The sequence below is a fragment of the Patella vulgata genome, chromosome 6 (assembly GCF_932274485.2).
Source record: "Patella vulgata chromosome 6, xgPatVulg1.2, whole genome shotgun sequence".
NCBI classification, from domain to species: domain Eukaryota; kingdom Metazoa; phylum Mollusca; class Gastropoda; family Patellidae; genus Patella; species Patella vulgata.
The window spans coordinates 4388371-4402411 of NC_065884.2; the positions used below are offsets into that span (position 1 = coordinate 4388371).

General features: G+C 41.0%; 1 protein-coding gene and 1 long non-coding RNA gene across 2 annotated transcripts; both read right to left on the minus strand.

The window, feature by feature from the left end:
- Positions 1–1707: 1707 nt before the first annotated feature.
- Positions 1708–6272, minus strand: LOC130013246 (uncharacterized). The gene is made up of 3 exons (XR_008788623.1): positions 6189–6272; positions 2771–2951; positions 1708–1762 (listed from the first exon to the last, which is right to left on the minus strand). It is a non-coding gene; the product is annotated as an uncharacterized LOC130013246 (long non-coding RNA).
- A 1843-nt stretch (positions 6273–8115) lies between these two features.
- Positions 8116–13534, minus strand: LOC126824191 (prostatic acid phosphatase-like). Its single transcript, XM_050553376.2, has 5 exons — positions 13439–13534; positions 12624–12710; positions 10765–10917; positions 10546–10641; positions 8116–8130 (listed from the first exon to the last, which is right to left on the minus strand). Exons 1-5 carry the CDS (start codon positions 13532–13534, stop codon positions 8116–8118), a joined length of 447 nt encoding a protein of 148 aa, XP_050409333.1.
- Positions 13535–14041: the final 507 nt, after the last annotated feature.

Sequence of the window (14041 nt, forward strand, 5' to 3'; positions counted from 1 at the left end):
AAATTGTAGTCAAAATTCTTCATTCTGAGCGACGTTATGGTAACCAGTGAGGTCTCGATTATCATTGCTACCGTTGTTACGATAGTAAACAAAGCATCGATTATCCATGTATTAATTTATATAACATTTAAGGCCTAAAGAAAGACCTTCAATAGGCAGATATAGCTTTTATATACTGTATCTTTAATAGATTTAATATATTCATGTAACATAATCCCTGTTTATTCTGTGTCCTGTTCTTCGGTGATATCGAATAGTTCTACATCCATCTTATACCTACAATTATAAATTTTATGAATTGTAATCCTTATACTCCCTATAAAGGAGAATGAAATGATGACCGAATGGTTAGCGTGTGCGCGCTGTATCATAAGGTCTGTAATTGAGTCAACTGGCGTGGTTTCGTTTCGATACGTGACAAGGAGTAGGGTCACCTGTCCGGCCTCGTGGGTTTTCTCCGGGTCCTCTGGTCCCCCCACTGCTAAAGACCCTAAAAGCAAGCGAATTATTGAAATAAAATTGAAGCATATGTTGATCCCGAAATGACCTAGTTTGTGTCGAGTGGACGTTAAAACCCATTTCTCTCTCTCACACAACTGTTAGACTAAATCATTTATTCAAATATTAAAAGAAAATTCAAATATATATGAGAGAGAGAGAGAGAGAGAGAGAGAGAGAGAGAGAGAGAGAAATGGGGTTTAACGTCCACTCGACACAATCTAGGTCATTTCGGGACTAACATATGGTTTAATTTTATTTCAATAATTCGCTTGCGCGTAGGGGTCTTTAGCAGTGGGAGGAAACCGGAGGACCCGGAGAAAACCCACGAGGTTGGACAGGCGACCCTACTCCTTGTCACGTACAACCGGGGATTCGAAACCAATGACAGACTTTATGATACAGCGCGCGCACGCTAACCATTCAGCCATCCAACCCCCCTGAATATAAATGAAACATTTACAAATATTTACAAATAAAATTAACATACCGACTGCCAGAGCAAGCATCATCATCATCCACACTGGAAAAATAAAGACAAATAAATAATCTGACGAATACTATTAATATTATTTCGTAAATAGATCTTTGGTGCGAGTACGGTCGTTGAACAAACGTTACAGTATACACAAACTAGGTCATTTCGGGACTAACATATGGTTAAATTTTTCTTCAATAATTTGCTTGCGCGCAGTGTTCTTAGCCGTGGAAACCGGAAGACCTGGAGAAAACCCACGAGGTTGGACATGCGACCCTACTCCTTGTCACGTACAACCGGGAAATCGAAACCACGCCAGTTGACTCAATGACAGACCTTATGATGCAGCGCGCACACGCTAACCATTCGGTCAACCAACCTCCTTTTGTATGGAGCAGATTTACACCGGAGTACGATCTAAGTACATCTTGATGAAGTTTGTGGTCCGATGATCGTCCTTGACCCTATTTTCCTATGAAAATATCCAATCACAGTGGATCAAATTGGAAAGAAGTAAATAGATATTATGAATAGTAGACCCCCCCCCCCACACACACACACACACTCACACACACCCCAAAATTCTAAAAGTTGGATCGAAATAAAGATCCGATGTTAAATTAGATTGGGCCATTATATTATTCTGCTCACCTGTGTTAAGTTTGATAATACCGTAACTAGATGTTGACCCTGCTGGCGCCATCTGACACTCCTCATCCCAGTCACCAGGTATTTTGTCTTTGGTCAATTCAATAAACTTGTTATAGGGACATTTCTCGTCACACCCTGATATAAAAATAACATATCATAATAAAACGGGAGGCCGGTCAACTCTGGCTTCCGGTCGTGGTTTCGATCACTAGTGTGAGCGAATGCAGCTTGGAGATAGGGACGCCTTCTCAATCTCGTGGGTTTAATCCGGGTACTCCAATTTTCTTCCACAGGAAAGACCTCTACGCATGCGCTAAGATAACAAAAATAAGATAGCTTGTCTGCAATATCAGTTCGATGGAAGCGGACGTTAAACAAGAACAACACAAACACAATGACCCTGTCGTTTACGTCTCATCCGAATGACTATACCATGTTCCTGGCCATGCCCTCTGTCTTGCACCGCTGACAAGGGGGTACACGACGCGGTAAAATTTTGGTACCTCTGCGTGAGTGTGCCAGCACCTTCTCCGCTGGTTATTCTAGCGTCCGAGTGGTGGCGAATGTGTACGAAATAGGAGGTAATGTTGTATCATTATTGACTCGATTGTCACGAATGGATTTATTTAAAGTTAGTGTCACTGAGATCTGGGTTATCAAGATTGGATGTTTGTAAGTGTTAGTGTTACGACTCGATTGTCAAGAATGGATCTATATAAAGAATATCAGGCAATGTTAGATTCGCCATAGACTGGATTGTCAAGATTTAGTATTCATGAAGACTGTTAGTGTTGTAATAGACTCAAATGTCACGAATATAACTTCATAAAGTGTTAGACTGGATTGTCAAGAATGGATTTATATAAAGATTATCGGGCAATGTTAGATTCGCCATAGACTGGATTGTCAAGATTGGGTATTCATGAAGAATATAGACTCAATAGACTGTAATAGACTCAAATGTCACGAATATATCTACATATAATGTTAGTGTTAGACTCCATTGTCACGAATGGATTTATATAAAGATTATCGGGCAAAGTTAGATTCACCATAGACTGGTTTGTCAAGATTGGGCATGTATAATAAATGTTAGTGTCGTAATAAACTCGAATGTCACGAATATATCTACATAAAGATTACCTGGTAAAGTTAGTGTCATGACGTTTTCTGGTTCCGGCCACGTGTCATTTTTATAGTAAAGCTGTACATAATACTGTTTATTCTCTTGGTGTAAATCCATCATGACCGTTGCGGTGTATTGTGGAGCCTGCTGATTGAACACTCCCATGGCGGTAAGTAAAGCCGTAATAGTTGTATCATGCTGTAAGATCAACGGAAGAAATTGGATATTTCATGCAATAAAAGAGAGAGAGAGAGAGAGAGAGAGATGGGGTTTAACGTCAGGTCTTAATATTATTTCTTAAACAGATGTTTGGTGCGAGTACGGTCGTTGAACAAACGGTACAGTATACACAAATCATGTAATTTTGGGACTAACATAGGGTTTAATTTTTTTATTTCAATAATTCGCTTGCGCGTAGGGGTCTTTAGTAGTGGGAGGAAACCGGATTACCCGAAGAAAACCCACGAGTTTGGCCAGGCGACCCTACTCCTTGTCACGTACAACCGGGGATTCGAAAACACGCCAGTTGACTCAATGACAGGCCTTATGATACAGCGCACACGTGCTAACCATTTGGCCACCCAACCCCCCTTCATGCAATAAAGCTAAAACTTCAATCGGATTAATACACAGATCCTAGTTCGTTTCATTTTTTATGGTTCAAAATTTCGTTTTATTTGTCTGTACTACACTAGGATCTGGAAGAGTTGTTATACAACCTATGTTCTGGATAGCATGTGGGATTAGCCAATGAAACCATCTGTTATGGCGACTTTTTGGTGTGCGATGCACGGAACTGTGGGTAAACCACTAGAAACGTCAACGCTGATTGATTAATCAATGTCTGACATCATACGGTCCAAAGACGTTCGTACGACCTCTGACGCAACCTTTTACTACAACCGGTCAGATCTTCACGTAGTGCAGGCCATCGAAAGTATAAAAAAACGAAACGAGATCTGTATTTTACTCAGATTGCCAAAACTTAAACCTGTATTTTCCGTTCACAAATAAATGGCGATGGTTTCCTAAACAGTGGCGCGCAGATGCGTGGTAATGGGCGGGGCGAACTCCGTGATTGTATACCCACAAGACTCAGTTCATTGGTTTATTTACTCAGAACTGTGGAAATGGAAGACATGTTTAATATATAAAAACAGATGATATAAACTTTTCATTCTAATTTTAACAAAGTTAACAGCGATAATTTCAAATTTCAAACTTTAAATAAACTTTAATTTGATGTCACTGGTAAATCGAATACCTCCTCTGAAATGGATGACCGTGGCCGTCTCACGTACCCCCCCCCCCTCTCTCTCTCTCTCTCTCTCTCTCTCTCTCTCTCCCCGATTGCTGCCCGGGCAAAATGTCCTCTATAACACAGTACATGGCTTATGCCCGTCTTTATTAGCCCGGTAGCAGCATCAAAGTAGGACGTTGAACCCAATTTCATTTCCTTTCGGGGGGGTGGGGGTGGATGGCCGAATGGTTAGCACGTGCCCGCTGTATCATAAGACCTGTCATTGAGTCAACTGACGTGGTTTCGAATCCCCGGTTGTACGTGACAAGGAGTAGGGTCGCCTGTCCAACCTCGTGGGTTTTCTCTGGGTCCTCTGGTTTCCTCCCACTGCTAAAGATCCCTACGCGCAAGCGAATTATTGAAATAAAATTAAACCATATGTTAGTCCCGAAATGACCTAGTTTGTGTCGAGTGGACGTTAAACTCCATTTCTCTCTCTCTCTCTCATTTCATTTCAAACTTTTATAAAATTAAACGACAACTCGTCGAACTTTTCCTTCATCGTAAATTTGTTGATAGTGACCTGCCTTGGAGTGGGAGCCATCACGCTAAGGCCATCCATATCTAAATCTTAATGGAAACATCATGGGATAACTGTAACGAATGTATGATATCCGCTTAAAAATTGAATTACGACTGTAATTATAGGAATATATATAAAAGGAAATGTTTATTCTAATAGAAGATCGGAGCCACGGTGGCTAAGTGGGTAAGACGCTGGCTGGCTGGCTGGCTAGCATCGGGATTTTTCGGCGTGGTTTTCCCTTGCCAGTGGTGTAAGGCGGAAGGCCTAACAAGAACAGCTATTTAGTGGTTCGGAAAGGACAAAAACCGGGGACCCTTGTATCGATTGGCGTGCACGTAAAGATACCATGGCAGTTGGAATTCGATATAAGAGTAAACCATAGTGCCGCTGCCCGGGCAAAATATCCCTCATAGCACACTGAATCGCGTATGTCCGTCTTCATTAGCCCACTTGGTGCATAACAGTAGGATGTTAAACCTAAATTCATTTCATTTCTAATATGAGATCGAGACTACTGACATTGACCACATGTCATGATATAACTGGATTATGTTGTGTCACATTACGACTGGTTAACATAGACTACGTTTCCTACTGATGTCATCAATCAAATCGCAAATAAAGCATCAGGATACGTCGGATCTACAAAAATAGTTCCATAACAGCTTGATAATCGCAACTAAATAGTCATTGCACGCGATAAGTATTATGAACGACGACATTAAAGATACATCATGTAAGGTTTAGATAAAGAGCTAGTCATTCTTGCTATAATAGATAGATCAAAAATAATTCATGCAAAATGAATATATTGAAAATTTCATTCAAATTACTTTATTCTATGCGAAGAAATGAAATGGGGTTTAACTGCTCCGAACTGGGCTAATGAAGACAGGCATACGCCAAACAGTGTGGTATGAGGGGAATTTTGCCCGGACAGCGGCACTACGGCCTACTCTTATATCGAATTCCACCTGTCAAGGGATCTTTTACGTGCACGCCAATGTGTACACGGGACCTCGGTTTTCGTCCTATCCGAACGACTAGACAGCTGTCAGGCCCTTCGAGTTATCGAGAGAGTTGATCTTGGTATGTTAATAGATGTTTAAATAAAAAACCTGCAGTGGGCAGATTAAGCTATAACACACCACATGATGTGTCTTTAAAACGAAAAATAAGAATGAAAAAATCCTATACGACGCGAACAATTCGACTGACCAGTAAACCTTACGTGCTAGAGCTAATTGTACAACAGGAATAGAATGGCTATTTCTGTCATTACGTGTGCACTTATTTTGATCGAATTCCAACTGTCAAGGGTTCTTTTACATGCACGCCAATGTGTTCACGGGATCTGGGATATTCGTCCAATCCAAACGATTATCCGTTGCCCCTTGCCATTTAGTAAGCAAACCAACTACCACCCATCCAATTCTTTAAAATGACATTTATTCGGAAAGAGATTGCCTCATCACTGATTAAAATTACACATCGGGCCAATAATTCTGGTCATCAAGTCATGGCGACCTACATCTAAATAGTTTAGTTTTGTTTAATGGAATATAAATAAAAGGAGTTTGGGTATTTAAAAAAAACACCAAAAACTTACAGCAACGTAAACCATCATTTTCTTGGTACTTTTACCGGCAATCTTCTGTTTCATATTCTCGATCATATCTTTTAGTACAGGTCCTGAAATTAGTTAACAGATTATATAATTATTTCATAAATTATATAATTATTTCATAAATTGTATAATTATTTCATAAATTATATAATTATTTCATAAATTATATATGCCACGACGAATTGCTGAATGTCTGAGGATTGGTGGAGCAATTACTCACTATTAAGACAAAAATCAAAAACGTTCATTTTCACATTTGACGGTGTATCTCTTTGCGAGTGAAATGGGACCGTCAGATAAGCCGCCCATGCATATGAACTGTTGATGTTCATGTGCAGTCAATTGGCATGTTATTAACATACATTGGTTACCTCTAATAAAAACACCAGTGCATTTCCGCAGTTTTGTATTGTTTCTGAATATCCCTTACTTTTTTTAAGAGTATATACACCATTTTGTAAAACATTTACGTGTCATAATATTATAAAAGGAAGGTCGACGTAGTTGACAATACTGCGGATTGCATTTATGGAGTAGTCCGAATGGAATGAGCTTAAACTTCTCTCTGTTCTGAACCAACCGGGAAGGTGAAGGCTAAAGATGGAGATTAACGTCTTACTGTTCTTCACAGACCGGGACTATGAAGACATTGCATAGAACTCTTCTGTTGGGCACAGCGCGGAAATGAAATGAAATGGGGTTTAACATCCTACTGTTTTGCTCCTATACTGGGCTAATGAAGATGGGCAAACGCCATACAGTGTGCTATGAGGGAAATTTTGCCCGGGCAGCGGCATTATCGCCTACTCTTATATCGAATTCCAACTGCCAAGGGATCTTTTACGTGCATTCCAATGTATACACGGGACCTCGGTTTTTCGTCTCATCCGAAGGACTAGACAGCTGTCCTTGTCAGGCCCTCGTTCTGCACCACTGACAAGGGGAAACCACGTCGGAAAATCCAGATGAACTTTCTCGGCCAATGCAGGGATCGAACACCCGACCTCCAGGCTAGCGAGCCAGCGTCTTAACCACCTAGCCACCGTGGCTCCCAGGTACAGACCGGGATTATGAAGACGTTAGAGATAACCCTATAACGAAGTAGACTTTGTATCCTGTACCTGATTATCTGGGATAGTACGCAGAAAGCCATTGATCTATTTATAATAAGAGAAACTTACCCCCTTTCAGTCGACTTTCTACCGAACCTTTATAGAGAAGATCAAATCCCCATGTCTCAAGGTCTCGTAGTTTGTTGTAAACTGTGTCATTTACCCATAAAGGCCAGGTCATGTTGTGCACTTTCTGTCAAGAGAGAGAGAGAAAAATGGGGTTTAACGTCCACTCGACACAAACTAGGTCATTTCGGGACTAACACATTGTTCAATTTTATTTCAATAATTCGCTTGCGCGTAGGGTCTTTAGCAGTGGGAGGAAACCGGGGGACCCCGAGAAAACCCACGAGGTTGGACAGGCGACCATACTCCTTGTCACGTACAACTGGGGAATCGAAACCCCGCCAGTTGACTCAATGACAGACCGTATGACACAGCGCGCACGTGCTAACCATTCAGCCATCCAACCCCCACTTTCTGTCAGGAGAATAAATGAAATGAAATGAAATGGGGTTTAACGTCCTACTTTTCTGCACCGACTGGGCTAATGAAGACGGGCATACGCCATAAAGTGTGCTATGAGGGAAATTTGGCCAGGACATTGGCGCTACGATCTGCTTTGATACAGAATTCTAACGGTCAAGGGGTCTTTTACGTGCACGCCAATATGATCTCGGTTTCGTCCAATCCCAAAGTCTAGACAGCTGTCCGTGTCATGTCAGACCCTCCATCCTACACCGGAAGCGAACACCGGAAGGATGATGGCCGTAATGACTACAATCTGTTATCATCTGCTATGTTCCCTTGTGCTGTTTTGGTTGTTAGAATTATAGATGTAGTAACTTTTCGGCAATACTATATACCGGAAAACACCGGAAAAACACTAAATACCGGAAAATACCCTAAATAGGTAACCCGGAGACTGGCACCCTAAATAGGTAACCGGAAGCCTGGTCCTCTGTGTGCCTGGGTTAGGGTTAGGGTTAGTTTCCGGTTTATAGTATAGCCCTTCTCCGGGTTACCTATTTAGGGGGCGGGGGGTCCGGTATTTAGTGTGTTTTCCGGTATTTAGTGTTTTTACGGTGTTTTCCGGTATTCAGTATAACATGGTGTCTTCCGGTAGTTTTCCGGTGTTTTCCGGTGTATAGTATAGCCCGTAACTTTTAATGTGTGTTCCTGCATTGTTAAAATAAAGAAGTCAAATCCACAGTTAGCGTTATCATGAGATCCTTCGATACTACGTATGTTACATGTGCCTTTAAAGAGTAGGGTATGTCTGTTTCCTAAATCCCTTCAGATATCCTGAACAAACTATTGCATATAAAAGAAAACAGTCAGATAACAGCTTCAGTGCATTGATGACGTCTGAGATATCATGTACCGACTGGATATATTCGCCAACCTGAGTACCAATCTACTTTGTTCATTAAGTGCCCCACCTCTTTAGTTAAGTTTTATAAGGCTATGCCTACACAGTTTGGTAACATTTACGTTACCAATCGTGTTGTTCGTATCGAAACGTATCCGAACGGATCTACACGTAGTACATCGTGGACGCAATTGGGACAGTCCTATCGTAACGCACTGCACGACAGTGGGGACTTAGCATAACTACTAATTATAAAATAATTGATATCACATTTACCTCGCAGTATAGGGTATCACCAATCGACCAGACTTTATCTATTGTTTCATGGGGTACTCCACTTTTCTCCGATAAAAACTTGTAGAATTCCTAAAAAAAAACAAACATCGCACATATACTCTTCAAAAAAAGTAGGGATATTGAAATGCAAATACCTATGCAGGTTGTGATATGATAAATAGTTATAGACACTTGACATGCTTTGAGAGTATGTTCACAGATGAAGAATGTATCGCCCCAACAGAACCACTGAGGTGCACATGCGACACGCAATAGCACCATACACGCGGTAGGGGTTCATTGTCAAATTTGACACTTCAACGAAGGGTTGATAAAAACTGCTGGTTTATCTATCCATGTTTGCTTTCCTATCTGTTCTTGCATAGGATTTACTGTTTAGCGTATCTTTGATTTAGTGTGTTACGTTTAATTTGATCGGGAGACGTGTTCGTCGACGTCAACGTCAACCGATAACACTGCAAGAATTGGCCGTGGCACTGCAAGAGGAGTGGGTCGGATTCCCCCAAATCGTGATTGGACGGTTGATTAGGAGCATGCCACGACGAATTGCTGAATGTCTGAGGATTGGTGGAGCAATTACTCATTATTATGACAAAAATCAAAAACGTCCAGATAATGGGCCGTCAGATAAGCCGCCAATACGAACTGTTTATGTTCACGTGTAGGTAATTGACCTGTTATTAACATACACTGGTTACCTCTAATAATGACAGCAGTGCATTTCCGCAGTTTTGTATTGTTTCTGAATATCCCATACTTTTTTTGAAGAGTATATATAACTTTGTACTTTAATATCGTGCTCGAATTCTATTCAGGCACATAAACGCTCTAATATTCTGCTATCGCCCCGGTTTACATTCAACTAACACGCTAATATGGCCGTGGACTGCTTGAACGAATTTGAAATAATGTTGTAACAAATAGATATACAAAAACAGGCTGTGAACGATGACACCTGGCCGAGCATCATTCCGATCAGCTCTGTAATACAGGTGACATCTTTGGGTAGATTGAACCATCAAATTCACTGTGATAGTATTGCCAGGTATCGACTAAATAAAAGGCTACGAAATTCCGCTATCCATAGGTGATTGATGTTGCTGTTGATAATGTTGTTGTCGGTGTTGTTGTCTAGACTTGAACAACTGATAGGGCAATTTGATTAAAATACAGATCTATATTTCGTTTCGTTTTTTTTAATACATATTTTCGATGGCCTACCCTACACGAAGATCTAACCAGTTGTACTGGGAGATCGAGTCAGGGGTCAGGCATTTGATTATCCAATCAACGTTGATGTTTCTAGTGGGTTACCCACAGTTCCGTGCACCTCACGCCAAAAACTTGCCGTAACAGACCGTTTCTGGCTACTCCCTCACATCATCCAGAACGTAGGTTATATAACAACTCTCCCAGAACCTAGTGTAGTACAGACAAATAAAACGAAATTTTGAACTATAAAAAATGAAACGAACTAGGATCTATGTTTTATTCAGATGATGATGATGATTAAGGGGGGTTGGGATAGAACGATTAAGATGATAATGGCGATATTTACCTTATTTTCCGTCTCTTCCTTTATAACTACGGGTGATCTTAGCGACTTTTGGTAAAGTTGGTCATATTTTGGACAGGGTTTGTCTATAGCCAGCATCTAAGTAAGGAATGTTAATATTAATTAAACTCTAATTATTAGTGGTACTTAGGACTGCAAAAAAAGTATCTTAGAACTAAACGCGGATGTAGTAATATTCATACGCTTTCCATAGTAACTTACATTGTCTAATGGTTCAGGTATAGTGTGTACAGGTATCGGTTGCCATAGTAACTTTTTATTCCATACTTGACGACTCGTGGGAGGGTATAATCCAGCCAGGTTGCAGTACGCCGACATTAGACATCTATCTATGTTAGAACTTCGGATACTGAACTGTAGAATATACAATACATATAATAAAAAAAACCCAAACAAAAAACAACTAGAACTGCGATGCAGTGATGACGGGTTTCACGGGTTAGAGCTTCAGATACTGCACAGTAGAAAAATATACAAATAACAAAACAAAATGAAATGAATTGAGGTTGAAAGTCCTACTTTTCCACTCCAACTGAAACAATGAAGACGGCAATACTGTGTGCTATGAGGGAAAGTTTGCCCGGACATCGGCACTATACACGGGACCTAAGTTTTTCGTCTCATCGAACGACTATACACTGTCCATTGCCAGGCCCTCTGTCCTGCACAACAGACAAGGAGGAACCACCGATGATTTTTCTCGCCCACCTCAGGGATCGAACACGTGACCCCTAGGTTAGCAAGCCAGTGTCTTACTCGCTGAGGCACCGAGGCTCCAACAGTTAATATAACAAATGATGTAACACAAATATAAAATTTCCTTTATTCCGGCTGGGGGAAATGCATCCTCTATTGGATAATAACGCCACTTTGTTTTTTGGACGATTCGTGGTGAACTGATATATTACCTAATGCTGGGTTCCCACTATCACGATATGTGCTGCGATTTAAATCTTGGATTTAATCGTGGAGTAATCGTGGTGATCATATCACGTCTTATCATATATTGTGGTCAGTCGTATCAATCGTGTTGATCGTATCGAAACGTGGGAGAGAGAGAGGAATAGGGTTTAACGTCCACTCGACACAAACTAGGTCATTTCGGTACTAACATATGGTTCAATTTTATTTAGCCGTGGGAGGAAACCGGAGGACCCAGAGAAAATCCACGAGGTTGGACAGGCGACCCTACTCCTTGTCACGTACAACCGGGGAATCGAAACCATGCCAGTTGACTCAATGACAGACTTTATGATACAGCGCGCACACGCTAACCATTCAGCCATCTACCCCCCCCCCCCCCCAAGGAATGAAATGAGGTTTAGGTTTAACGTCTTACTTTTCTGCACAAAAGTGGATAACATGTATTATATATATACTTTAACACAAGGTACACTTTTATGGATACACAATTTAATACTAAGCGACGTTTCGACGAGGACAATCTCGTCTTTATCATTTGCTTGATAAACACAGGAGTATCCTCCTCGAAAACATCGCTTAGTATTAAACTCAGTAATTGTGTATCCATAAAATTGTACCTTGTTTAATTACTTAATAGTATTTATAGTAAATTTACCATGAACATATAGTATACATTTTGTTTTCAAGGAAATTATAGAAATGAAAATGAAATGAAATGGACTTTAACGTCCTACTGTTCTGCTCCTAACCTGGGCTAATGAAGACGGGCATACGCCATACAGTGTGCTATGAGGGAAATTTTGCCCGGACAGCGGCACTACGGTCAACTCTTATATCGAATTCCAACTGCCAAGGGATCTTTTACGTGCACGCCAATGTGTACACGGGACCTCGGTTTTTCGTCCCATCCGAACGACTAGACAGCTTTCCTTGTCAGCCCCTCCGTCCTGCATCACTGACAAGGGAGAACCACGCCGGAAAATCTGGATGAACTTTCTCGGCCAATGCAGGGATCGAACACCCGACCTTCAGGCTAGCGAGCTAGCGTCTTACCCACTTAGACACGTGATCCCCAGGAAATTATAGAAAGTTTGTAAGAATATACACATCCCGTGAAAGACATTTTATAGACTTACCTCGGACAGAAGATACGATTCGTTTAAAAATCCGTTATATCGGTTTCTCAGATATTTTCCCAGTATGTAATGTTGCTCCATGCCAAGCTATAAACATATATAACATGTACATTATAGTATTATGTATATGAGGTTTTATTTTACACCAATCTGATTAAAACACAGATCTATATTTCGTTTCGTTTTTTTTTAAGACTTTCAATGGCCTACAGTACATGGACATCTTAACAGGTTGTAGTAAAAGGTCGGGTCAAAGGTCGTACGAACTGCTTTTGACCTCTGTCAGACATTGATTAATCAATCAGCGTTGACGTTTCTAGTGGTTAAGTAAGTAAGATTCTGGATCGCTCGTCTGGAAGTTGCTGGTTCGCTCCCAGTGTTAGTCGAGAAAGTTCGTGGTGCAGGACGGAGGGCCGAACAAGGACAGATTTCTAGCTGTTCGGATGGGACCAAATATCGAGGTCTTGAGTATATACTGGCGTACACGTAAACGATCCTTTGGCAGTTGAAATTCGATATAAGGTAAAAGAAGCATCTGGAACCCCGATTATCCAACGACGTTTGACAGAATGACTCCATGACATACCTTATGATCTAAAGCGCACGCCATTCGGTAACCCAAATCCCCGTTGATATACTGAACACATGTAAGGTATACACTATCTGGAGATGGCGGTAACACAAGCTAAATTGAATATTAAGACAAATTCAAATTTGTCAGCCACGGGCACCTGCTAAATGACATAAAACCCTCAGCACGCATGCGTAATTACAATAATATGTTTATCTTATATAATGAACTTATATAGTCATACCTCAGTAAGGTAGCCCTCTCCTTGAAACCAACTATCAGCTTGATTAGGGTCTGTTTTAAATATTTTAACGGGACCCCTATCACCATGACGATACATCTGTAAATAAAATAAATGATTATTGTGTGTAAACACTCGGCAAACATGTAGGGTACCGGAATCTGCCGAGGTTTGCCGAGTGGTATGTAAAGTCAAAACAATCCCCGTTCTCAGCATCCATGACTTCATATATTTGAAAGCAACTGTGTTGTGTATTATTTGCATAGTCCGACTTGTTTGTCCACGGTTTGTCTTATTGGTGCCTGTTTATGTGCTGTGTTGTTCTCCTGTACTTACTATATCACACTTACCCCAGTCTAACGACACGCAATAGAATATAACGCTCTTACCCAGACACCAGGCAGACTATAACGCTCTTACCCAGACACCCGTCATACTATAACGCTCTTACCCAGACACCCAACAGACTATAACGCTATTATCTAGACACCCAGCAGACTATAACGCTCTTACCCCAGCATATTATAACGCTCTTACCCCACCCAGTCTAAAGACACAGGGCATACTATAGCGTTCTTACCCACTCTAAGACCTTACCCCAGTCTA